Below are 27,212 nucleotides of genomic sequence, written 5' to 3'. Positions count from 1 at the left end.
GATACGCCCAAAATAGATGTTTTTTATAGCGTTTCTCTGCGTTTTCATAGCTTTTACAAGAACAAATAAACATAAAAATGTTCAAATCAGGTACATATATTCAGGTACATATCAGGTACAATCAAGGTACATACATATATCAGGTACATACAAATCAGGTACATATGTTCAAATCAGGTACATAAATCAGGTTCAGCTAGGGTCTAAATATCTTATATTGAAAGGACTTTAATTTTTCTCCGAAGATACGCTCAAAATTGGCGTTTTTAAAAATGTTCTAACACTTTCATTATCTTATTGACACGAGTTGTTAAATTTTGGTACACAGATCCGACTAATATTTCATGGGGTTTGAGTAAGTTTCTCCAAGGCTTTCAGGGAGAAATGAAATTGAAAGTGTGAACGATGTGTACACTGGTTTAGCTTGAGTTATGGTGGTGCTGAATTAGAGGGTTCCTTCTCTCAAATTTTTCATGCTTGAGAGGCTTCCATATTGATGTTTGTTAAGTTTTCCACATAATTCTTGTTTGAAATTCCGAAGAGACTAAAATACAATAATATTCTCATAATATCTCAACGAAGTAAAATTAAGAAATAACTAAATATTTATTAATTCTGATAAAAACAAAGATGTTTTCAACCCTTCACAACATAATTTGAATAGAGCTTGTGAATGAATCGAGCCAGAAAGTCTCTTTTGACTTTTTGACGGAAGGAAGCAAGCTCAAATAAAAAATGCAAACGAGCCTGCTGATCCTATTTCTGGATAATCCAGCCGGGGGTCCAGGGGGCGGAGCCCCCTGGCTAGACTCAAAGCGAGCGTAGCAAGCCTGTCGGCTAGTAATTGATGAAGTGTTTTTCGATATAAGGTATTTATTATTTTAAATTATGATAAGAACAGGATAGAGGAGAGAGGAATAAAAAACAACTAGTTTGAAGAACCTCGAACATTTTATTCTGTTTTATATAACCAATCTGTGGTATGTATATTACCATATCAACTTTAATTAAATAAATAATATCACATTTCAACTGATAATATCTCCACCCAGTATTCGAATTCTGTTATACATCATATATATTACAAACTCATTTCAATAAATAGACGAATATTTACAAGCAGTTCAACTTTCTCAAATACATTGAAAAATGCTATTATAACGGTAGCAAGAAACGCAAAACTCCACGTCATGTGAAAAATATGACTGCTCTGATATTATTGTACAATTTGAAGGTACTACAACTGTGTTTTCAACAATTTCTAGTATTATGTATTATCAAATAACAATATGCTATGTCATGTATTCAAAGTTACATACACATTTATAGAACACACTATTATAGAACAGTAAAGTATCACCGACACACAAAAGATCAATATTTCCGTATACATATTTATTCTATGTTCAAACATTAATTATTCACATGTAGGCCTTCTGTAAAGTAACGGATACTTACTTACATCAAGCTAGAAGAAATTTTATCATAAATTATTTTTGTAACAAAATGGCTAATAATTTACGTGAAGAATTGGCATATATATTTGTGTTACGATATCGCAAAACAAATTAAATAACTTCGATGATAACATTTTCATGGAGTTCTGATATGACTCGACGCTCAGGACATTGAGTAATAGAAACGATACGGAAACGAGTTCAATGAACAGAATCGTATCCTTCAAATCTACACATATGCTAGATAAAGGAAGCAGCCTTTAAAATGTACAGTGAGGAAAACTTATTGGAACTTAAAAAATTATATCAACAAAGAATATGAGCAGAGCAAATAATATTTTACAAGCAATGTAAAAGATCAAAATATTTCATGCTTGTTTAAAAAAATTTCTAAACTCAATGATCCAATGCGGCCAATGATACAACATAAACTTAGAGAGCTTAGTTGTACATAAAAAGCACATTGCTACGTGAAAAAAAAAACAATATCTATAACACTATACGACAAAAACATAAAGGTACTCAACAAAATTAAAACACTATGGTCTATTGTTCACAATTTGTGTTTCAAACGTAATAAAATTGTATCATAGACATGTAAAAGGTAACTTAGTAAGTTGTAATATGTTTCAGCACATGATGATCAATACTCTCCATCAAAGTGCTTTTGTATAAGAATCGAATTGATTTTTCATGGGTATGAATAAAACCTACTTAATGCACCGCATCTATTCGAACGAACTCGCGCAATAGTAAACATTTATAATATCTTGAAACCTCAACTCAAGTTACTACATAGATACTACATATTTTTTGTGCGAAACAATATTTTGAAATACAAACAAATTGTTGAAATCTAAGTATAAAAATATAATAAATTCTCACTAATAATGTATGTAAAATAGGTAGTAACTGTAGGGCCAAGGAAAACAATAAACAGTTCTATGAGTTACTCATCATAACAGTGGATATGGAGATACCTATAATATAAGAATTGGTATAGATGAGTGGAATAGAACGTGCGGAACAATGACTATAATATTACTATTAAATGGAACACAATCATTCGGTCATTGGTGCATACATACACACATTTATAAACTCATTCGTTCATCGATCACTAGTTTATCTCTAACTTTAGTTTTGGACCTTTCAGGTATCATTCGAATAAACAACAATATCGATCACTACTTATATTAATGGAACTTATTACTAAATCTCACTGGGGCTTCATTCAACTTGGTTATAAGTTGATAAGTTTAAAATTCCCAGCTTCAAAAAGTAGGAACCGACTATTCAGTAAGTTCAAAAGTCTTCAGCACATGAATAAGTTTTGGTGGATCTGACTAATCAGGCTCTCAGTTCTCCGTTAGAAATATGTTAGAAATGATCATGACTTTAAAAGCATAAAATTGTTGAAAGTTTTTCATAGTTTTTGATATTCGGAATAATACCGGCTGTACAGTAAGGTGTGCTTTAGGTATTTAGATGATTAATAATTACCTACTGATTAAAGAAACAATTCTTTGTTATAACTCAAAGTGGAATCAACCTTAAAGTTGGGTGATATGAGGAGGTCATGTCTTTTAGTAAATGATTGAATGTTTTTGAAGGAGAAGCATGAAAGAATATACTACAATGATTTTAAAATAATAGAGAAACATGAAAAGACACAGTGATCAATTGAATATCATCCAATATGGTTTTCTTTGAATACCATATCAAAATTTAATATGAGCAAAGCAAACAATATTGCAAGATAGAGTTCTGAAGGATTAACAATAAGTGATTTATTCGATACATAGAGTGAAGAGATTTTAACGATACACTGATGAGATAAATGATGATAAACTTAGATTATATATAAACAGTTAACAATAATAAACTTGAACATATCTCCTGAACCAAATTATCAGATTCATTATTCAGATCTTCCTCTCATCAATATCTCAACGTTTCACTTCACATCTAAAAAATTCTCTCCAGCACGAAAATTGTAAGCAACACTGTACAGCCCGCACTCTCACTGATTTATAAGGCATAGGCTATATATTATCGAGTTGAATATTACTATTTTTAAAAACATTCTCATTAAAACTGATTTTTCACTATCATGAATATGAGAATTCAGCAATCGCAGGATGAGGATAATGATAAGAATAATAACGAGCAGTGATATTGAATAGTTCATCTCCGAACTTTCTGTTCGGAAATTCAATAAAATATTAATTGTTACTCAAATCAGTTGATTAATTTGTTTTGCAAAATTGAAAGCATATAAACTCAAGAGATTCATTTGGTATTAAAAGGTGAGCCTAGAAAATTCTCAAGTTTATTAAAATCATCTCGAGTCTCTCTTGAACATTTACATTATTATTAGAGTCTGAGCTAATTCGGTTCATATTTTTTATGCGTCGATTAAAAATTTGGAATCTCATCGACGACAATTAACAAAAATGTGACAAAGAAAATTTCATAAGTTTCACATTGACAACATTTTCACAAAGATCGAATATGTGAATTTTAATTCATTTTTGTTATTTTCATGAGAGAGATCAGTGGAAAGATTGGAACCATATAAAGGTGAGTGTTCAGCTTATCTGTAGATACAATAGTTATCAAAATAAAAAGATGTTAACTGAACGTTCCGGAAAAGAGGAGATACTATTCTGTAGTGTAAGCTATCACGAAAATTGAATTAAAAATTTGCTTCATATCAATAATTACATTGAAAGAATTATTCGGAATGGTGGAATAGACGTTTTGTAACCTACTATGATATAGGTTAGGACAGAGAACTAACCAGCAGGAGAAAGAGAGAGACTGAGAGGATCCAAAGGCTTGAAAGAGAGGCTGAAGGTGACCCATTTCCCATTTGCTCACATACGTCCATGTTGTTCGAGTATTTCTCACAATGAAGCTGGAAAACAGGAGAAAATAAAAAATGATTATTGGATTTCACTCATAATATTTGTTCATTAAAAGTTTACACTCAAATCCATTCCTGTTACAGTAGAAAATAAATTTCTCGTAGAGTATTCACTTGTCATTAGAGCTGTAGCCATTAGAGTTCACTTGAATTGGAAGTTAACCCTGTTGATAACGCATTATTGGTTTCTCTGTTCACTTTACATAGAATAAAAATTTCTGAGAGTTGTAGGTCGTAGTAGATCACTTTTTACCGAAGAATGTTATTGACTCACTTCCAAGAGCATGTGGCATAGATAAGTTGATGAGTTTTCTTTGTTCCTCAATAGAATTGTGAACTCTGAAGTTGAAATGACAACGGGAATAAAAAAACAATATCCTTCAACTATTCTAGAACTGTTCGTAAGAAGGTCTGAGGTAAACATTAACTAACATTATCAAGTTTATCAAATAATATACAGGGAAATTGTAATTATATGCAGAGAAGTCAATTAGACAAAATTATTGGAGAAAATATTAATTTCATAAGCCATATTCCCTGACTGCCATAAGATTGCATATTTTTATCATTACTATATGATTCTTTTGTGAATTTCGTGATCTACTGCAAATACCAATGATGGAAGAAATGACAATTTCATACAAAATGAGAGAAAAGTCAATTTTCTGGAAAACTTTTTTCGCAGCTCATCTAAAAGTTGTTATATTTGATGAATGCCACAAAAGCTCCTGTAAATAATGAATTGAAAGCTTTATGCTCTACTGACTGTTAAAGCCAACGTGACTTTAATCTGACTTTTGGTTCTCTGCGATGCTGTACTTTTCGTTGGAGAGACAAATAGGGGAAAACTCAATGAGAGAATAATAAGGTATTTGATCATATGAACTCTGTGGAACTTTCATTCTTGTCTCAGTATGGTTTGTCGTTATAAGACAGTGAGCTCTATAATAATAAACACCTACTGTATTCACTCAATTCTGATTCGTACATGGGGCAGGGCGTGCAACAGTCTCTCCTTTATATATGTCGAGTGTATTTGGATTATAATAATAATGAAGATAATATAATTGTGGAACAAATTTGTACCGATTGTGATGCTACTGTTTCATGTGACAGGATTTTCCCACAGAATAAAACAAACATGATGTTCTAACATCAATTATCACCATTGTTTGTGTAGGGTATGGAAAACAGTACTTCTCTGATAAGGGAAGTTAGAAAAACAACGCAAATTCTCAAATGCAAATTATTGGTGGAATAACATTCACATACCGATAGACAGTATTTGAGTCTTTCTCTGCCAAAGTGTATCAAAGTTTAATTTTGTAACGATATTATGATAATGATGAAGTCAGTTTTCAAGTTGAAAAGGTTTGTGTTCGATTTTGGAGTCACACAACTCATCAACTACCAAAAGACATACTTTAATCGATTAATTTTATTTTCACTACTTTGTGACGGACGTCGTTTTTACTTCATCAGAAAGTTCATCAAGCTGAGAGAAGCAGGTAGATGCAAGAAAAATTGATTTGAGATGGAAAAGTGCCGTTGGATAGAGGTTGCAATGATTTAAGACGACGAACCAATAACGAACTAACTCTATTCAAGCTCCACCTCCTTCCCCGTGATTGGTCGATGTGTATTTCCAAATTCTGATACTAGAATGCAGTAGTAACTGGCTAATCAACAACTTCTCTACAACTAATTTTCCATTTCATACAAATAGCACTAGTAACTAGATGACCAAACTCAATTATTTTTATTTTTTCTTAGCTTGTAATATACTTCTCAGAGAGCATTAAAATATCTAACTTTAATTCTGTTGAAAGTTAGATTTCAAATAAATTCATGATTAGTATGGAAACAACAGGCTATAATTATTAATCGTATAATGGATAGAACATTAAAAATATTTTAGAGTCTCTTCCAGCTTCTTGAGCACTTTTAATTGAATTTCTAAATATTGAATCTCTAGATATTGAATTTTTTTATTCAAAATTTGAAAGAGTCAAAATCAATTCACAACTCTTGTTATCGGCTGAACAATTCATTCTCCAGTCAAGGCGATTCTAATATTCGAATTATATTTGAGAAACCTAGAAAATATAATTGCTACAAGAGTACAATACAAAGGTTCAATGGCTGGTGGGGTTACGCCTTTTGAATTCCACTGCAACGAGGCTAGAGATAAATAGCTGAGATATCGTTGAAAAGTAAGTGGTTAGTGGTTCCGAGTTGGTCTCATTCTTCAGCATAAACTACTCTCACGTTACGTCTTACGTGTCATGCCAAATCCATAAGAATTGTACGTATCCGGTGCTGCTACCACAACGGTTTTCGTTTTCATTCTTGATTGCCGGGCAGTGCACGAAATAAATAGGAATTGCTTCCAGACATACTTTCCGACCATACTAATTACACCCACTGACGAGCATTAGCTGGTTTTCATATCAGGACCCCGATCCAACCATCATAATGTTGGCATGTTTGGAAACCCCCACCCCCCCCCCTGCCACACCACCTGTACCAATTGACCCACGTATAAAACAGGTGCACGGTGTAACCCAACTCTCCCTTGCAACATAACGGGTAGTAATTTTTTGTCCGACTACCAAGTATTAAACATACTATTCAACTCAACCTTCCAACGATCAATCCAACAGTGAAATATTGAAATGACCCTAGGACCCTAATGGGTATCTGCACCAAGTGCCACTCCGTCGATTAAGCGTCCACAATAACGTTATGCGCTGTGCTTGCAAATAGGATTATTGATTTTTCTTTGTAATGCCCATATTTTAGAACAAACAATCGAGAGATAACAAGCGCATAAATAACTCCATTTGGATAATACACTGAATAACAATTAAACATGATAAGTATTAGTTTACAACCCAAATGTGCTTGAAAAATGTACTAGAATCTATGTGATATATGGTATATGATGTTCAAAATATAATATGCATATAACATCTATACTAATCAATAATTCTCAAATGTAAAACGAGTGATATAAACTGAAACTTCCATCATAGAGAAAAGATAGCATAAGAAGATATCCCATGGTATAGGTCGTTTATCTTCCAAATCTCAAGCTGATTTTTTGCTAACTCAAGTCGATGACTGTCGACTACTGTCTATATTTACTGTTTTGGCCAGGTGAGAGTGTTAGAACGGCACAGTATCAGAGATTACCAGCGTCACATAGATTTACGAAAAAGAACTAGCCTACTTGGACTATCAGCTTGAGTAAGCAGTGAAATTTGGAACATAAACGTCCTATACCATGGGATATCTTCTTACGCTATCTTTTCTCTATGCTTCAATGTACACGGGTTCATTATTTCTACTCATACAGCGAACCAAAATATCAATATATTCGTAACCGAAACTTAAGAGAAATAAATATTCTGGTATAATACAGATTTCAAACAAAGACATTCAGATAATATTATTTTTAATAAAACTTTATTCAATTCAGTTTTGTAGAATGAGAAAGAGCTCCTTTCTGATAATATTCATGCAGAGGAATATATATTTTTAACTCATAGCATTCTGATAGAAGGGTTGACTAAGAGACATAATATAAAAGCTTACTTTTATCATTGAAATGGACATCCGTTGCAACAGCCCAGCTGTGAATTTTGCAGTTCCCTCTCCGCATTTATCCAACATGATGCTCCGTGAGCAGCTTAGGTATTCTTGAAATGAACTGAAAAAAAAAGAATTTTACACACTCAATGACAGGCTTTTAAAATATCCAATGGAACTCCTATGTATAGTTGTCAAATAGGCGACTACCATCACTTGAGTGTTCACTTGTAGGGATTAAAACTATACTATTTTAAGGGTTGAAACGCAACTGAAAAATTATGTCCATCACGGCTGATAATATGAATCATCAAGTCTTTCCAAGAGAAGACACTTATTTATTCTGATGGTTCTGATGGAGTGCTCAGAATGAATTTGAGTTTATGAGATGAAAAACGTTTTTCGAGTTTAAACATGTGAGCGGGGCTTGTAGGACAATACAGTATTACAAGAGGACAAATGTTAAGAATTCCAAGTACTCGTTCATGAAAAATTGTCATCTTAGTCATGAGGTAGCGTTCAATACTTACTCAAGAATACTAGCATAATTGATTATATGCTTCAATAAAATACATGGTGGATAAATACTTCGTGATGCTATTACAAAAGTATATTGAATTTTAACTGTGGTGAACTGAGGAGAACAAGAGATAAATTGAAAAATAGATCTGCGAATGAGAATCATCCAAAGTACCTGATTCGACGTATTTCCAACTCTCGATAAAGATATGCTGAGCAGTTGTTTTGATGAATATATAATTGGAATTTAGATAAACAGTAGTACACTTACACTACGGTAGATGGGTACATGGCAATTAGGTTAGTTAGGTTTGATAAAGCTAGGTTTTGAATCTGAACTGTTGCAACACAAAAGAATTTCATATACTGCATTCTATGGGAGTAAATATGGACTCCTCTTAGAAATGACGTGAATTCTACAGTATGAAACAAATCAGGTTATCTTCGATGATTTTACCAGGTGATCATTTTTACAATTTATTGAAAAAAGCTCATTTAATGCACTTTCTCCAAAAAGTTTCTATTATTCTTCGAATGTACTAAAACAATAAAATGTATATAGATAAGTTCATCATGGAGCTTATTAGTGATTTTCATTTACTACTTACCAGCATAGTTTCTTGATATTTTTGTCATTGTCTCCTCCTGGATGATTGTTACTTTGACTAGTCATTTCTGTAAGTTTGGTCTGGTAAGTTCTTGTGCACCGTTCATATTCGTCTTTCACTTCTCTCATGCAAGGTGCGTGGCGTAAAAACTCTGCAATATAAGAAAAAAATGTTATTCCATATAAACACTAAAAACAATCCATCACACTGGAAAAATGGATTTTCACATTTTCATCCAACGTAACATGAAGTAGATAGAAGACTGATTGCAAATTCGTAGAAACGGAATTGGAAAGAATAGGCCTATGTGATTAATCCAATCCACTTCTACACACAGGCAAAATGAATAAAAACAGTACCACGTTTAACCTACTCTTATACTTGGCCAAAATGGATACAGTACCTATATCGTATAATCGTAGTTTTTCTTTGTAGTAGCTCAAGTGGTGAAGGTCTTTTTATAAATTTAATTTGTTTTGTGTTTTTTCCAAAACATTGGAAATTCTTCAAATTAGTAATTGATAGGTTCATTACGATTTGTTATTTTTAATATGAATAATTCTGTGTGAATATAAATTTGGACTCAACTTGATAATTCGGAAATAGAAAATAAATTGTTTACGAGAATAGATTGAGAAATAGAAGAAGCATTATGCGTAGTCCCGATCATGAATTACTTTCACCCTCCCACAACCATTAAGAGGCATTCATAACAAATATTATACAATGTGAGTCTAGCTTTCATTCTCTGACATCAAATAAGTTAGATGTGGAATGAAATGTCAAACTATTGAAGTATAAAATATCCTTACTAGTGAGAAAAATGACATTTCAAGATAAACGTTTCATTCGTCATGCACGTTATGTTTCAGATAACAAACAGAACGTAATCTATAGAACAGAACGTAATCTATTTTTATAAGACGTAATCTATGATCCACTAATAGTTCTCTCTACTCTCATAGTAGTCCAGGCAATGACTGCTTAAGAAAGGGTTTAGAGGGAAAAGTTGGGAAGACAATTTTTGACCCCGCAGTTCTGTTTAAGGTAGTAAGGAGGTAAACATATCAAAAGTCCCCACCCCTACCAACTGTGCTAAGGAGGTGGGGTGGTTTAAAGGTAACATTTTTTGGTTTCTCGCATAAAACTCAAAAGCTAAGCCTCTTCACACTAAGGGCGATACCATCCATATTAGGCGGTTTTTAAAGGCGCCAGCCCAGTAACCCAATCGAAAACCTTCCTGTCCTGCTGACTCTGAAAACGCCTGAGAAAATAATTAGCCATTATTTTCAATAATATAAAGTGAGAAATGAGATATCAGCCCTCAATCTAAAACTGGAATGATTTAATAATGAAGGTTTATTGGTAATATATTCTAGAATGGGAGATTAGAGAGGACTGTATAAGTATTTCCGTGCTTCCTCATTTCCATATCATGAATCAATTTCACCAATACTCGGTTATGTTTGCAATTCTGAACTCAAAATTGGAGCAAATGACAATAATGACCAATACTCCTGATGAAATTAATAATGTTTAAAACAGATTTTCTCAACAAGTTGAATTTTCATGTTCCATTCACTTTATAACGGATAAAATTGCCCAACTTATATTTTTTATATTCATTCAATTATACTCAGTATGAGAACACCCTTTGACTATGTTTCTCTTGGCACTAAATAATCGAATACGGTTTAGTAGTTTTGTGTTTTCTTCCGGTTTTGTATATGTTTGGACTTTCAACATCAAAAAGAACTTTATTTCGAAGTGAAAAGTGTAAATTTAAAGTATTGTCTCACTATGACCTTAGTGTTTGGTTTTCTAATGTTTCTCATTAGGGAACTTTGAACTACATAGGGAGAGGTGGAACTACCCTTGGGTCTCCCCACCATTCAAAGCCATACGCTAATAATAATAATAATAATAATAATAGTCGAATACGGTACAGGTTTTATCCCATATAATTATTGTGAAATGTCTTTTCAACTGGTATAACTGATTGTGTATTGGAGTAAGAAAAAGATGAATCATTTGAATCAAATCATCGTCAATATTGTCTGTCTCAAATGAGGATTCTTCATTTTCTAATAAATTTATGATAATTATGATCCCACTTTGAATTATAAACTTTCCTTGAATAATTAAAAACATATCCAATGAATGTGAAAGATTAATATTGAGAGGAAATTAAAAAAACTGAACAATTTGATTTCACATGAAATTAGGATTATCCATTATTAGTTAACAAGTTTGTTGAAAGCGGGTTTATAGTGCAAACAAAGCAGATAAAATTGGAAATCACAATTTGGCTCGATCAATAAACGGGTGATAATGGGCGATAAAAAATAAATTATTGATGCAATGACAGTAAACATTGTTTTGAGTGACACGAGTGCTTGTTATGTGGAGGCTGATTCGTGGATACGTCACTGATAGCGTGAGAAACCGGCTTTTCCAATGTGCAAGGTTATCCCCGATGAATGTGGAACAAGTACCAACAGTCAACACACCTCCTTGCTTCCATCCCCATCCCTTCCACTCCACTCATCAAAACACAAATTTGTTTGCTTTATCACTTGGGCAAGTCTTCTTGCGTCTTCTTTTCCGTTCTTCTGCTTCTTCTTTTTTGTTTAAATTGTTCGCTATTACGTCAAAGACCGGATTCTCCCTGATATCCAGTTTGGTGCTGCGACTCTATAATGATTCCTATTTCATTCGATTTTAAGTTTGAGAGCTTCCTCTGTCAAGATAAACTACCTGCATACTTCATTCGATACATCGACCAGCACAGGCTGACCGCGAAAGCCTTTACATTTTAAATGACATGTGGTATTTGCATTGTTTTGTCAACTAAATTCACGGAAACCATCGATCCATAAATCTGATTCTGTTGGCCTCACATATGGATTGCAGGGAAGTATTTGATCAGGAAAATGTGTTCCAAAATTATTGAACAAAATAATATGAAATGAATAATAATTGTTAAAATAGGATTTCCGTTGAGTTTCATACTCTTATTGATGTAACTTCCGACTTGGACTATATGTTATATTTACAAATCGTATCAGTTGGAAGCTTGCAACGCCTCAGTTTTCTCAATAGTAGAAAAAGTTACATTCTTGAGCTAGCTACCACACACATCGATTTTTGGACGTACGATTTTTACCGTCCTTATAAATTCTATTAAATTGAAGAGATGATGTTTATTAAGTTCCGTATGATCTGATAGAAATCATAAGGACGACAAAAAATCGTAGGTCCAAAAATCTATGTGTGAGTAGATGGTTTAACACAGTATTACTCAAATTCATGATGTGATCTACAGTAATTCGCAACAAACTAGTGTATTGTAGCTAGTCTACAATATACACTAGTATGTACACTTCCCTTTCATCTTGCTGATAGTATGGAATACTAATGGCAATAGGTAGCATGTGTGATTGTGTACGACTATTATTATAGCATAAAAATATAGGCTTAAAATTTTTTCTCTTACATTACTTTCTCTTCATATTTACTTATTCGTAGCCTATTTATGAACTGAATATAATTTTAAAATATAATTATCATTGCGAGACATGTAGCTTGCTCATTTAGTATTTTAAATTTTCTGTCGCTTGATATCATAATAAAATTCGACCAAATGCTTCGTTTTTTGACTGGAGATTCATCTACAGAGTCTGATATGATCGGATAAAAATTTAGCTTTGCAAGTGTAGAGATGCAATGGGTTTCATTAAACTGGTACAATACTTAATAAACATAACAATAGTGAAATGTACCACAAAACTTTTTCAATACCTTTATGGTATTATGAGTGCAAAGAATAAGACAGAAAATCTTTGAAATAAAGATAGAGGTTTTGTGGACTCAATGGAACTAGTCTCTCAGGTCTATTACAGCTTTCAGCTGATATTTTCGCAATCAACACTACAGAAGCACTGAATTGACTGAATTTAATGAGCAAACTGATCCACTTAACGCTGTTATCGACTATATCGAAACTTGAATTCTCTTATCGTAATTATTATTCTGTAGCTCAACGATCTCCTTGTATTGATTATCCAATCCACGATAAAATCGATTGAGGCCCTTGAAATATTCACTCCAGTGCTTATGACCTTCTGTATCATATACTAAATAGTGTGATTATGATAGTATAAAGTGCTTAAGGTGAGATACCTTCTCTTGGTATTCACCAGATTTATATTATCTACTACGTTTAATCTATCGGATAACAATTGACTTTTCAAGTTAGAATGAATTGAGTATAAACTCAAGGAGGATTCAGCTGAGACTAAATTGTAAAACAATAAATTCTTGTCCAATTAGTACAGAACGAGTATGACACATAAATGTGAGACCATTTCTTTGATTTTAACTGTCAAATCAAGTATAAAAGGTTCCGATTTTCTCTCATAATGGTTCATCTCCATGAAAATGAGAAATACTTATTAAAAAGTCTTATTATACAAGTTTTGAACTAACTAATGAACTTTATTGCTAAGGAGGATTTTCAAAGAAGAGAAACAAACAAAACAACCTGGGTATGATAAACACAAATATGAAGAAATATAATGAATGAAAAAAATACGCTTAAAAGATTCAATGAATGATATTATTCGATGTTGTCCAGAGAGTACAGAAATATTTTCCTCTATACTATACTCTCTGATGATTATAAAAGTACTCTTTTTAAAATTATTTTTTTTTAAACTCTGATGATGTCCTACATCATAGATTGCTGTCACTAGAATCATGTTTTCAAGGATGATTTGATTTTTTCATCGTCTATTCGTTGTCTCTGGTTGAAACTCCACTGGGATTATCCCAATCCAAGGTCTCACTAATAAAAAGTCAATAAAGCCTCCATAAAGTCAATAGAGATTCAGGGTTTTTTCAATTGGTAAACATATCAATCAGTTGGGCATGTTAACCTCATAAGTAACAATAAAATCCACGGTAAAATGTCCAGGTACTCTAGGTATTCATAGGGTAGTAGTGGAAGAAAACTAATTATTAATAGTATTTTCATGATTGTAAATTGTAAGTTTTCCTATGTATGGTCTATGATAGTATCCTGTCAATATTCCGTACATACCCACCACAACCTATCATAAGTGGATACGCTATACATAAAAATGCTACACATGACTTATTGAAATAAAAGATTGATTCTTATTCATGAGTTTTAGCTACCGTGACAAATGAATTATTTTATTTGGAAACTGGCCCAAATTTCAAAGTTGGAGTTCCTACTATCAATATGGATTGACATGAGTAATTCAATAACATCATAGTAATAGTGAGTTGGTCGATTTCTCAAACTTAATTATGAGTTATTTTCGGAAGTGCTCTAGTCAGTAAATACCTTTCATTTATCAAATTGAAATATTGATTACGATCAGGTAGAAATAAGAAATAAAAAATAGATAGAGGATCAATTGAATCATGAGGTAACATTTATGTTGTGAACGCTGATCCATTCATTTATCTCAAGTAATAAATTCGAAAATGTACTGAGAAAACTGATCAAATGATCAATTTAGATACCACGGGTAAATGAAATTAACAATGTGATTATTGTCATCGAACGTTGAAAGGTAGATAATAAATAATAAATTATGTTGTATGATATTATGAATTGGGAGTATTACGTAATTTGATACAATTGTTGCATGAAACGGGAGTTGAGGTCTTCCCTTCACCCTTACTTACATTCGTGCTATAAAAAGAGCTCAGCTCCCCTACAAGTCAAGTGTAAATAACAATACTCAACACCGCTGGTGAAACCGATAAAGAGAAAAACTTTCTTGCCCCAGGTGATCAGACTGGGTTCTGAGTTGATATTGACTAATATATTAAATTTAATTTTTATTCTTCTAATTTGATTTTATATTCTTTATCCAACTTCTCCTTCTTCTTCTTCTTATACTTCTCCTCCAACTCCTCTTCATTTTCCTTATCCTCCATCTCCTCTTCCCTTTATTCCTCGTCTCACAATAATTGATCTATCTGTCCCTCTCCATCAACTTCTTTTTATTTTTTTTTCTTCTTCTTTTACTTCTCCTCCTCGTTCTCGTCCACCTTATCATCCTCCTCCTACTCCTCCTCATCATCAACCCACTCCTTCTCCCACTCCTCCTTCTCATCCTCATCCCCCTTCCTCGTTCTCCTCTACCTCTTAGTCTTTTTTCCCATCTTCTCCTTCTCATCACCCTCTCACTACTTCCAATTCTGCTTCCACTTTCGTCTCTTTTTCCCTCCGCTCCCCTTTTGGCTCGCATGTTATTATTGACATGAGCTCATATTTTCAGTGCTTCCTGCGTCATCGTTTAATCTCATTTGCATCGTTCTAGACCTCTCTGCGAAAATAAGAGCATCTCTAACTTCCGAAATCATTATTTTCTGCTTCATCATTTTTGCATCACCTGAGGGGTTTTTCAAGAATTAATACGATATTAATGCTATTGAGTCAGGTATTAGGAGTCTTTAATATTTGAGGAAAAAGCAAGATCATGCATTTCGTAGTTTAATGTTTCAGATACTTTTCAAGATGGAACTGAAAGAATGGTTCCAATTTTTGATGATAAACATGATCAGAATCCTCCATATCATTTCAAATTCATATTTTTATGAAATCTTTTCTCAATCACAAATGTTCACATTATACCGCTAATATAGATTGAAGAAATAAAATGTTTGATAATCATGCAGGAAAGATATTATTGAAATCTATCTAATTAAAGATTTTGTGCATTTTTATCAAAAACAGCTTCTTTTATGAGAAATTTTGGAATTTCATTCCCTTTTACATTTCTTCGTTTGCATTAATCATCAGTTACTCAGTTCCAGGGCTAGATTTCTCAATAGGCCCGGCAAGCCAGGAGAGGGGACACACGACCAGAGAGAAAAAACCTACTGTAAATAAAAATGAATAGTCATAAGTCAACATATTTTCCAAGTAACTGTTAAAAATAATACATTGTGATTTCCAATTTCATTGGACCAAATAATTAGAGAACTATTTTTCAACTTCCCAGATAGCAATAATTTTCATCAACTGATTTGCATCCAATGATAGTAAATGTCAGTAACTTTGAGACAAACTTTAAAAAAAAGACTTATGGTTAGTATCAATCAAGTAAATTCTTTGCAAAATATCCTGGTTTGCTTTGAAAACAGACTCTGTAACACACTATCAAAACTTTTCATGTAATAGCTGTGTTTCTGAGATCCAAACTCATTATGATAACTAACTATGATTCAGTGCAAGTGTATTATTCAAAATTATTTTATTATGGTTAATTATATTATTTCAATAGTCGGTTAATCCGCTCTGCTCGCCTTATACATTAAGCAAGAGTTCTCCGCCTCCTGTATCACCGGCTGCATTAGTCGTGTGTTGATCCAATATAGGCTCCCTTGTTTTCTTCATGCTTTCTTTGCAGTACTATCAATAAAGAAAGATTTTAAAACTCGACTCAATAGCCTCTTACTTTTCAAACTATATGTGTCTTCTCTGGTGTTGCGAAAATCTCTGTCTATTTTAGATTGAAAATAAGAATATGCTTTTCCACGTGGAGAGATGATTGAGATATAATGATAATTCTGCAGATGGATATGAATGAAAGATTGCTAAATTCCTAAACACGTCGCTGCTCATTTCCAATGAAAAGTATGAGAAATGCACTTTGTAATTTATGTTTCCGATGCTATTCGTGAAGCAAAAATCACATGAATAAAATTTATAAAAAATTTCCAATTACTAGTTTCTGTCTATTGTCAAAGTTTGTGAAATTCGCTCTATGTTCATCAAATACCTGCCAGCACAAAATTGCAATAAACTACGAATTCTCTTTCTCTCTGCTAATACCCAGTGTACAGTATAGTGTACATATGGATTTCACTCTATCAAGTCTAACCTCAAGGTTAAGGTGCGAACAGAGCGAGTGAATCGCAGTGTAGATTTCAGTTACGACCGATACCACTTAATTAGCTTTTAATGCTAAAATCATTTGAATATCATCGTGCTGAACGGAAATCTAGACTCAAACGTAGGGTTCACTTCCATGCTTTACAATGACGTGCTACTTGAAGATTGGTCGCGAGCTCTATTTAAATCTATAAATATCGTCCTGGCCAATCTGTTTCTACCCTTAGAAATTCAGTTGAATTGAATCTGCACATTGATGTAGTGTATATCATGGATTTGATAACTAATTATGATAATTCTATCATGAGTAAATCATTCAAATATACTTATTGATAAATTTGATCATGAATACAAAATTCAAATATAATTCAAACTCACTTTTAGAACTTTAGTTGAATTGTGTCTGCACATAATGCAGTGCACGCTATAGATTTAAGATGGAATCATGCGAATTGTTTTGGTAGTTAAGCCTTACCTTCTTGATAGGGACCCTTCTGGCATATTTCCTGGATAACTATGCTGGTATCTGAATAGAGCAGATTGAAGTGCTGCCTTTGGTGGAGTTCCAAACATTTGCGTGTGTAATCGTCGATGCATCTTAGTCCTTTCTCTAAGTTACTGTGGAAAACAAGATTACAAAATCGAGAATGATTTAACACGATATTTGAATAGGATTAATATTGACTGAATTTTGTTCTTGAAATGTTCTCTGAGTCTGCATATTTCTGATGTTCTTTGCAAGGAACTAATCTAAAATAAAAAATAAGTCAAAGAAATTCATATGATTCATCTCAGTCATAAATGAATAATGAATATTATTTATCTTATCATCCACAATGATTTGCTAGTACACATGATGTGATCCAGGACTATATGTATTTATTGCCGAATTGAAATTTGGGAGAGGTCAGATTTAAACTTTGTGGGCCCCCTAGACAGATGTATAGTGCGCGCACATCACTATCAAGCCTCTCGGCTCCCCAGAGTAGGATCAAGAATGACCCTTCGTAAGAGAATGAATGAATTCTTTAGATATGGATAAAGTTGAAAAACAACAGATCAGTCTCTTTTATCGTTAATTTTCATGAGGTATATGAATGGAGTAATATGGTAATCATATTAAAATCAAAAATAACTCTGATACAATAATTGAAAACTTATCTTTAATCTGTGTGAAAGGCTTTGAGGGATGTCACAGTAGGCTACACATGAGAACAATAATCAATGATTGGGATTATTGGGATATTCATAAATAGGGAGGGAGAGGGGAGATGTCGTGGGAGACGGGGAAGGACTAAAGTTGTGAGGGAAGAATTTATATAATTTGTTTAGAAATTTACAATGATACATTTCAAGACTGTAATTTGAAATTGAAAGATATTTCCAGCGAATTTCGCATTCATTCTCTCCAATGATCCCATAATAATGTTGGAACACTTATTTTTTGGATACTTAAATATTGAGATTGACATTTTAGTTTATCCTGCTGATAATTCTATCACTGGTAATTACTTTTTGTGAGAGAGAATGGAGTCCAGAAGAATATTATTATTATTATCAAAGAATGAAATTATAAGGGAATTCAATATCAAAGGCTTTTTTCTACCGATCAGAGTTTGGATTTGTTAGAAACCAATGAGACAAAGGCAAATGAAACACACGTCTTTTGCAGATGTTCATTTTATTTGCGTTATGAGCTTCAGCTGCTTGATTGTGATAAGCAATACTTTTCACAACGAATCTTATGTAAAATATCATAGAATATCATATATTCTGGTAAAAGCAGACAATAAGTTTCGTAATCAAGGTCCTGAAGACAGGATTGAAGTAACCACGGAATCATCAAATTGTTTTTGCAGCGTGAAAAACAAATTATTTGCTAACAACCTAGTGTTTTCATTATTGATAGATATCACAACATTTCACCAGCAACAGTATCTGAAGAAAAATCAATGCGTTTTGGTTTATTTGATTCTTCATATCTGAATAAATCATGTTGAGACGGTTCAAAGTATCCGTGTTGCCAAATTATGCTGCGATATCACAATCCTTACATGCTAGCCTACATTCAAATTGACAACTCTTCGTTGAAAGTGTTTTTTTTTATAATTCTAAAAATACTTATAATTCTGTACTTACGGACAAAGCTCTTCAAGTTCCTCTCTTTTAGCTGCAAAACTCAGGTCTTGCGAGTTATCGCTGAGCACTTTTAGCGGCAGCGCGCACCTACTCAGCATTTCTTGGGTGCATTCTTCGTTGTGGGAGGTGGGCAACTCATCAGAAGCCTCGCTAGGGCTAGCAGTGCTCCACGATACACCTGCAACAAAAGCGAAATAACGAAAATTATATGATTGTGCACTGTGAGAGGCCGTTCTGTAGAATCGGCAAATAAGGGAATGAAAACGAAATGAAGAATGAAAAGGTTGACTACAATGAGGCTATCTTAGCCTGAAGAGACTGTATAAGGCTAGTGAATTATTAAATAAAAAGGCTAAGAAATTGTCAAAAACTCTTTTTATTTAATATGAGTAATTACCACAATATCAACTTTTCAACCAAACAAGAACTAGTGAATTATACTGGAACATTATAATTGAATAATTATTTTAAGGATGGATGAAACAGGAAAAGACTATAAAATGCTAAAAAAGGGGGAGATAAGCTTCAGAAGGCTAACATTATACTAAAGTTAGGCTGCAATGAGAACGAATAAGAAAAAGAGATACAATAAAAATGTGGAATCGCTGTGTCAATAAGCACTCATTTTTTAAATTCCTTATCAACTCATAGTACCCATTTGAGTGTAAGAATTATACGTGGATGGTGAATATAGTACAAAGAATGCCAACTGGAATCGGTCAAAAGTTCAAAAAAGGATCAACAGAAGTTGTCGAAGCGATCATCAATGATGAAGCTTGATGAATGTTGTGATTCAATGATGACAAGCGATCTACAGCTGAGTTGGCTAGTATTTTCAAATGGAATTGTTAATTTCTTGATCACATACGATGTTTCATCAGATTTTCCAGCTTGAACATTGTTGACTTTCAATTTGATTGCACTCAGCGGTGAGGCTATTAGTTAAAGTTGATATAAATTACTCCAGCTATAATACTCTCAAATACGGTAATCTTTTTCTGCTATTACCGTACTGACTGGAACGTATAGTAAAAATATAACCATCCACGATGCGAAACCGTCCGAGTTTTGATGGTACAAAAAATTGTGATGTGCAACTAGCATAACTGTCTGCAAGTAATTATGAGTACTGATAACTCGATATTAGAGAACTTAGAATACCATTGCATGGTTGACTTGAGCCAGTTTGAAAAAAGCTTGAACGGAATTTCAGCAAATCAACTGCTTGCTATCTTCATTTGGCTGATAACTTATTATTTTGTGCTGATATTTGAATGATTAGAATGTCATTGCATGGATGACTGGAGACAGTTTAAAAAAGCGTCAACTAAACTTTTATCTAAATCGGTAGTGTAGACCAATTTATGTTGGTGAAGAATGGTGTGGCGGTGTGGATTTGTTGGAGGGGGTTGGTGGAGAATATGGGTGCGTGGTGGGGGGAAGGGGAAGAGCCGTGTGAAGTAGGGCTGAAGTCAACTCACGTGCACGTTTGTATGACGGCAATTTGATGGCCTTTTCCAAACAACAGCTACTGCCTCTTGAATGATTTATCCGTTCCACAACACTCTTCTCCAGGATGAACTATAAGACGCTCTAAGTTGATAAGTGCAGCAGGAGTAAAGACAGGACGGAGAGAAAGAGAAAGAGTGTTGCTAGGAAGAAGAAGAAAGAACGAAACAAGTAAAATAAAAAGAGTGGAGGAAAACTGAGAAGATGCCAAAAGAGAGGGAGGATACGAATGAAAATGTAGTGTAGGAACAATCGGGCAAAAATAAGGGTTAAAAGCGTCTGAAACTCTTGCAAAGCTTTTTGCAAGTCTTTTTAACACGTGCTATAGAATCACATCCGTTTCAGAGCCGCTTCAAGAACTTTCAATTCAAATATAGGATGTGAATGATTTTGTGTCGGATTTTCCGGAATTCTGAAGATATTGAAAGAGAAAAATTTGAATTCTGTCAAAAGAGAAAAATTATCACTTGGGAGAACATATATTGAGAAATTTCATATAACATACATTCAGGAGAAGTTTTATTTGATAATTTTTTTTAAGTTAGTTGTTATAAATTAGCCTGTAGAATATCATTGAATTGTAGGACTCAATCTTCAAAAGTTGAATCTTTCAATAGTTTGAAAGTTAGTTGATAATTTTATAATCCATTTGATAATTATATTGCAAAGGTTTGGAAATTTTGGAGAGATTTTTGCTTGTATGAAGTTCTCTGTGGAACAGTATAATTGATCAATAGTAAGTAGTTGAGTATATAATTGAGCTCATGTGGGTGAACCCATACTTAATGTTGAAAGATTATGGCACTGTGTAGTATGGGATGTACACACAAGTACACATTGTCAGTTAGTATCACAATTCTCTAAAGTCACTAAGTCACTGAAGTTCGTGAGTATGTACTCAATCCATGAGTAGGGAGGAGAATGGGTGTTCTGATCCAGTGTGTGTGTGTGTGTGTGTGTGTTTGTGTGTGTGTGTGTGTGTGTGTGTGTGTGTGCGCGTGTGTGTGTGTGTGTGTGTGTGTGTGCGTTTCCTTCAATTTTTTTTAACCAAATCTTGTAAGAATTTACGACATTTGAACAAACGTCAATAAAAGTTTGAGCATATGGTAAGCTACATCTTATATCCTGTTCAGATATTGTGAAATTCTTCAACTTGCATTGAAAATTATGTACAAAATATAATGGATGAATTTCATCGTTTTTGTAAGCTGTTTTGCAGCTATTGTAATACATGAATTTTACAGTTTGAAATGCACCGAGCAGAAATTACGAAAATAGACTCAGGAGCTTTTGTTGAAAATTTCAACTTTCAGAGGCAACAATATGATTGTCCTCTGTCAAAGGAATCGAGCGCTGTGTTTTAATAGCTTCGTTATAACTCATAACAAGTGGTAGAGCAAGGATCGATCTACTTTAAAATGGAGTAATTTATTGAGAGAAGAGTTTTGGTATTCTCAACACATTTTGTACAGAATTTTGTACTCATTTTTGCACGGAAGCTGAACCAATAGTGCACAACCATGTATAAATTTAATTGATTCTCGAGAATTGTTTCTACATGAATACTGAGGAAAAAACATCAAAAATTTGTTTCATACTAGCTCATTTTATGAAAACGATGCCCTGTCTCAAATGAATGCTTGAGATTCAAGCACTTCATTACTGATAATTACAATCAATCAAGTAATAATTATTGATGAGTGTTGAGAATTCAACATTTGAATAATGGGAATTAGTAGTGAAAGCCGATGAGAAAAGACAAGTCATAGAATTTATAAATAAATTTAGGGTTTGACAAGCCATGATTCTCTACAAAGTATAATCTGGATTACTTATCAATTCAACAAAAAGTTGAAATTGGAAAGAATTTTAATCAGTGAGAATTGATAAGCAACTATGTCATGGTACATTGTTATTGGGAAACTCCTTCACGTAGAAAGAGACAGGATAGAGACAATGCAACGAAAAGCCATCAAGTAAACAACACGAGTTTTTTAAAAATTAATTAAACAACTTCTGAGAACTCCATAACGTCTTAAATGCTATCAGGCTTCTGTACTTTTGAATACAGCTAGTTCATTATTCTTGAGTCTGTTATTCAATAACTGCGTCAACCAGGATCTACTATGTTCCAATCAGCTAATCATACCAAGTGAGCTTGATAATGACTTAAGATCAGAATTGATCTACCTTTTGATAGTGCAACTTAGTTCAAGTTCAATTCTTATAAAACTAGCTTTTCTCATGAGCAGTAATATGAAGGCAGAATTTTTGTGAATAAAAATTGTTTTATAAAATGCGATTGAAATAGATAATTGAGTGCGTACCAATGCAATCAAAATGGTCATAATCATAATAATGATAACTATTATTGCCAAACGATAGGTTGCTGAGAATTGAATGGAAATCAACCATTGATTGCTTTTGGTAGCTCCTGTACAGAAACAGAAAGCATAATAATACAGCATTCGATGCTTTCACAGCGTCCAAATATTTTCCATCGATCTCGAACATTCCAGAGTACTTTTGAACAGGAACCTGCTCGAAATTTCGCAATAAAGCTGACTCCAAACAGAAATCAACAGGAAACAACAGACCTAGGTACTTAAAAGACGAAGTACAAGGCATATTAGAAATATGTATGGCTTATGCGGGAGGGAGTCAGTTTGGAAACTCATGAATAATAGGTATACTTATCTATGACATTCCATCGACCAAAAGTTTCCTAAGTTACCACCAACACAGTATTTCCCTGAAAGGGAGACGCCTGGTATTCCATAAGACGAGACAAACTGCAGTGCTTATTAAGATACATCTCCCACAATACACACAATAGAATGCTGAAAAAATTATATCACAAGATTCATGTTTATCAACTCTACTATTTGTGTAATCAACCGGTATTTCCAATCCTTGTTAATTGTAGATCAATGATTTCAAAGATGGATATTGAATCACTGAGGCTCGGTTGCACAAAAGCCGGTTAAATTTTAACAGTGATTAATTTCACAAGAACCAATCAGAGAAGGTCTTTTTGATAAGACGGCTTCTCTGATTGGTTCTCGTGGAATTAATCACGATTAAAATTCAACTGTCTTTTGTGCAACCGGCAGTAATAATTGTGCCCCAATTTCAGAATCAATTTCTATCATCCAAACACACTAACTTGAAAAAATATGCTTCTATAATACTGAATTTCAATAGATTTAATAAATACAAAGATTTCAATACAGATTTTCTTACTTCTAGGTTTATTTTTGAAGCCTGAGACACTGACATTTTATCTTCAAAATTTCATTTCCCATCAACTCCAATGATTTAGAATGCTGGTGCAATCAAAAGTTTCATTGCTGGTGCAATTAAATCAAGCTATAATCACACTAGCTAATCTTGTGAAATATTTCACTTTTCAATTGATTTAATTGGATTTTGGCAACTATATCAAGGTTCATCATTCATCTTATCATGAACTATAAATATATGAGTATCGATGATTTAATTATCATTGGCTGGTAAGTTGACTATTATATTGAGATATTTCATAAGCTTTGTTCCCGATTTTACAACATGTAATATTATCTTTTTTATCATTGTTATTGATTATTTCGTAATAAAGAACTTGATTATTTGGATGAACCATAATGTAAATATTGCTTTGACTACTGTACTAAAATTTTAAAATTATAATTGCAGCTCTATTTGATTGAATCACAGTCAAATCATAACCATCTCTATCAATGCTAATTGAACAAATCGATGAATCCTAATGATGTAAACTATTATGTCCAACTTGATTCAATGAATCAATCACTTCTAAACAAAACCTCGATTCAATAATCCAATACTTTTCCAATCCGCAGCCGAACAGGTTCAATTTCATGCAAAGCTTAATCCTTGTTGTTTTTCAGGTCACTGTGATAGTTTAGTGAGGTTGAAAAGAATCGAGTTTACAAGCGGAAGTTGGCTGGATTAGATGAAAATCTGAAATAAAAGGGCCTCTAGGTAGCGTCAGGTCATTCAAAGGAACAAGAGCATATATTATTTGGTTGGCTGGAATTAAAGTGGATGCAATTAGGTATGAGATTGTAGCCGTGCAATGCGAGACGCGAGAGAGATGGAATTTCACAAAGGGGCTGCGCACATCCCTTCATCGCTCCTTTAACGGCCGATCGAACTGGCAGTTGAATGTAATTGGCGTTTTCGTCAGTTTGCATTTTTTTGCGCCCATGCTTCTATTTCTGGTGTCTACGACCCTCCTCATCGACTGCCTTGTACACCAATTTGCATTATTTCTTCAGTTCTTTCACATTCGCACACGTCCCCGCCATCGGCAATTCGTTCCTTTTCCTCTGGACCGAATCATTTTCCGCGCAAGATTCACAAGCCGGCCAACTATCAAACGAAGCCGGATAACAAATTTGGTCCCGTTCTTTTGAACTCGAGCACGAAGAGTTCTTTTGCGTCTTCCTACACCTATTTCTTCAGGATTCATTTCTTGAGAGCCACTATTTATAAATTACATGCTAAAGAATCTCAGGTTCCAAAAATTCAAAAGTTTTTCTCTATATTACAACATTTATTTCTCTCCTTTATCTTTACAAGCAAATACTTCCGGATTTCCATTCATTTTATCCATTTATCGTGTTAAATGAATGGATCAATTTCAAATTGTAGTATTATTATGAATTTTGTATATTATTTATAGAATATTTTGTTATATTTATCATGATTATGGATAATTTATATCACATTATCATGAATCTTGAACGTTTTCTTTAAAAGTTTGTTATGTTTGATGTAAATTTGTAGACTGGAATTCCCTATTTTTAATATATATAAAAAAGGACTTTCAGTCCAGAAGAAAGACTGGAATTCCTAGGACGTTTTAATGTTTTTTCCATTAATTTCTCCTCTTTATTATCACTTCAATTACACTCGTTTCGAGTTCAGCCTGATCTATCTCCCAATTATAGCTAAGACTAGTGAATTATTGAATAGGTAGAGAACATATCAATGTAATTTTTTCATAAATTTCATAGCAATGAGAATACAGCATTCGACATGGTTTTATGATAGTGACGATATAATTTCATAGTCTACTGGTATAACAAAAGTAAAATAGATTCATTATTAATTTATTAGAATGAATGAAATAGTATTACTTTCTTTATTGTGTAAAATGTTAAGTAAAGTAGACTAATGCAGAACACAGTATTTCACGGCAATGTACTGTAGTACCCTCTAATACACGATAATGGGTTATCCAAAGTTACAAAAAGTATACATCAGGAAATATCTGTTGTTTCAGCGTTACAGCGGGTTATAATTCTCATGACAATCACAATATTGAGGTGGGAGGGAACGTTGATAAAGCAGCAGAGAGGGTAGAGAGGAGAATGATAACACAAAAACATTTATGATGAATTGAATTTTATGAACGACTATGAAAAATAGTTTTAGTTTTGGGATTCTTTCCAAATTAAAATTCCACTCAATCTAAAGTTTCAATCGAGAGCAGATTTGAAACTGTAACTATCAAATAATAGGTGAACACGATTTATACTAAATATAAACTAGATACAGCAAACTGACCTCCATTATTAACTACCAATTGTTCACCTACTCTAGTGCATGGGTTTCCCATAGTTGAGTAGGTTAATTTCCAATGGAATTAAATTCCATTTTTTTATAGACCTATTGTATTGTATTTTAGATATCTTGTTCTTTTTATGTTTTAATTGCTTGTTTGTATCCTTTAAAGGAAATAAATTTATTATCATAATTATATATAAATACGAAGGGAATTCAAGCTTGAACGAGCCAAAAAACTAACGAAATTGCTGGTGAATGTTTACTCTATTATCTCAATTTTTACAATTTTTGCGGCCTAAAAAGCAGACTACGCAATCACAGGAATAAGGTAGCTAGCAGGCTAGCACTCTTATCTTTGATTTTCCAATTTCTGTTTTTACACCTTAATTACGTCCTGACGGAAAAATACTGCGCTCTGTGTGTAATTTGTTGAGGCTTTGTTTAATAGATTTGTAAACAAGCTAGCTGCAATTCATAGACGGCCGTCAAACCAGGTTCGATGACTGTTGTTCAAAGCTGTGACATCAATTGCAATGAAAAATAACACTGCTCTCTTCTCTATGCCAAATAACAACTAATCAACCCAATCGACACCCGATTCACTCACTTGGCGTCACTTCATCGATATAGGTATTGCGGGCTCACACTTCTCTATACCTATAATGTATACACACATGTTCCAGATTTTGAATGCCACACAGACTTCACTCAGCGGAGCATGTACACAGGCGAGACACATTTTTAATTTCCTTCACCCATTATGATAATATTTTATATCAACTTTAAAACTTGACACGAAAATATTAATATTTCCAACACCAATAATTATTGCGAGAGAATAAATTATAGAGTGTTTCAGTTGGTGTTAGCGCCGCCTACTAAGCTTATTGTAGTTGTAAAAATTATTCTAAAAAATCATAAGAGTAATCATT

The 27,212-nt window shown here is 33.3% G+C and overlaps 1 protein-coding gene across 1 annotated transcript in view; it reads right to left on the bottom strand.

Annotated features, from left to right (window-relative positions):
- Positions 1-932: 932 nt before the first annotated feature.
- The window catches only part of LOC111053876, an 81,804-nt gene continuing 55,524 nt past the window's right edge, over positions 933-27,212 (bottom strand). The window contains exons 2-6 of the mRNA XM_022340809.2: positions 19,180-19,357; positions 17,516-17,658; positions 9,105-9,255; positions 7,984-8,098; positions 933-4,377 (exon numbers count right to left, since the gene is read on the bottom strand). Of these exons, the coding sequence (XP_022196501.2) occupies positions 4,243-4,377; positions 7,984-8,098; positions 9,105-9,255; positions 17,516-17,658; positions 19,180-19,357 (722 nt within the window). The 3' untranslated portion in view covers positions 933-4,242. The remainder of the gene's footprint in view (positions 4,378-7,983; positions 8,099-9,104; positions 9,256-17,515; positions 17,659-19,179; positions 19,358-27,212) is intronic.

The sequence above is a fragment of the Nilaparvata lugens genome, chromosome X, assembly GCF_014356525.2.
Source record: "Nilaparvata lugens isolate BPH chromosome X, ASM1435652v1, whole genome shotgun sequence".
In the NCBI taxonomy this organism is placed as follows: Eukaryota; Metazoa; Arthropoda; class Insecta; order Hemiptera; family Delphacidae; genus Nilaparvata; species Nilaparvata lugens.
The sequence above is the reverse complement of the archived record's forward strand: the minus strand, read 5'-3'. Positions and strand labels throughout refer to the sequence as shown.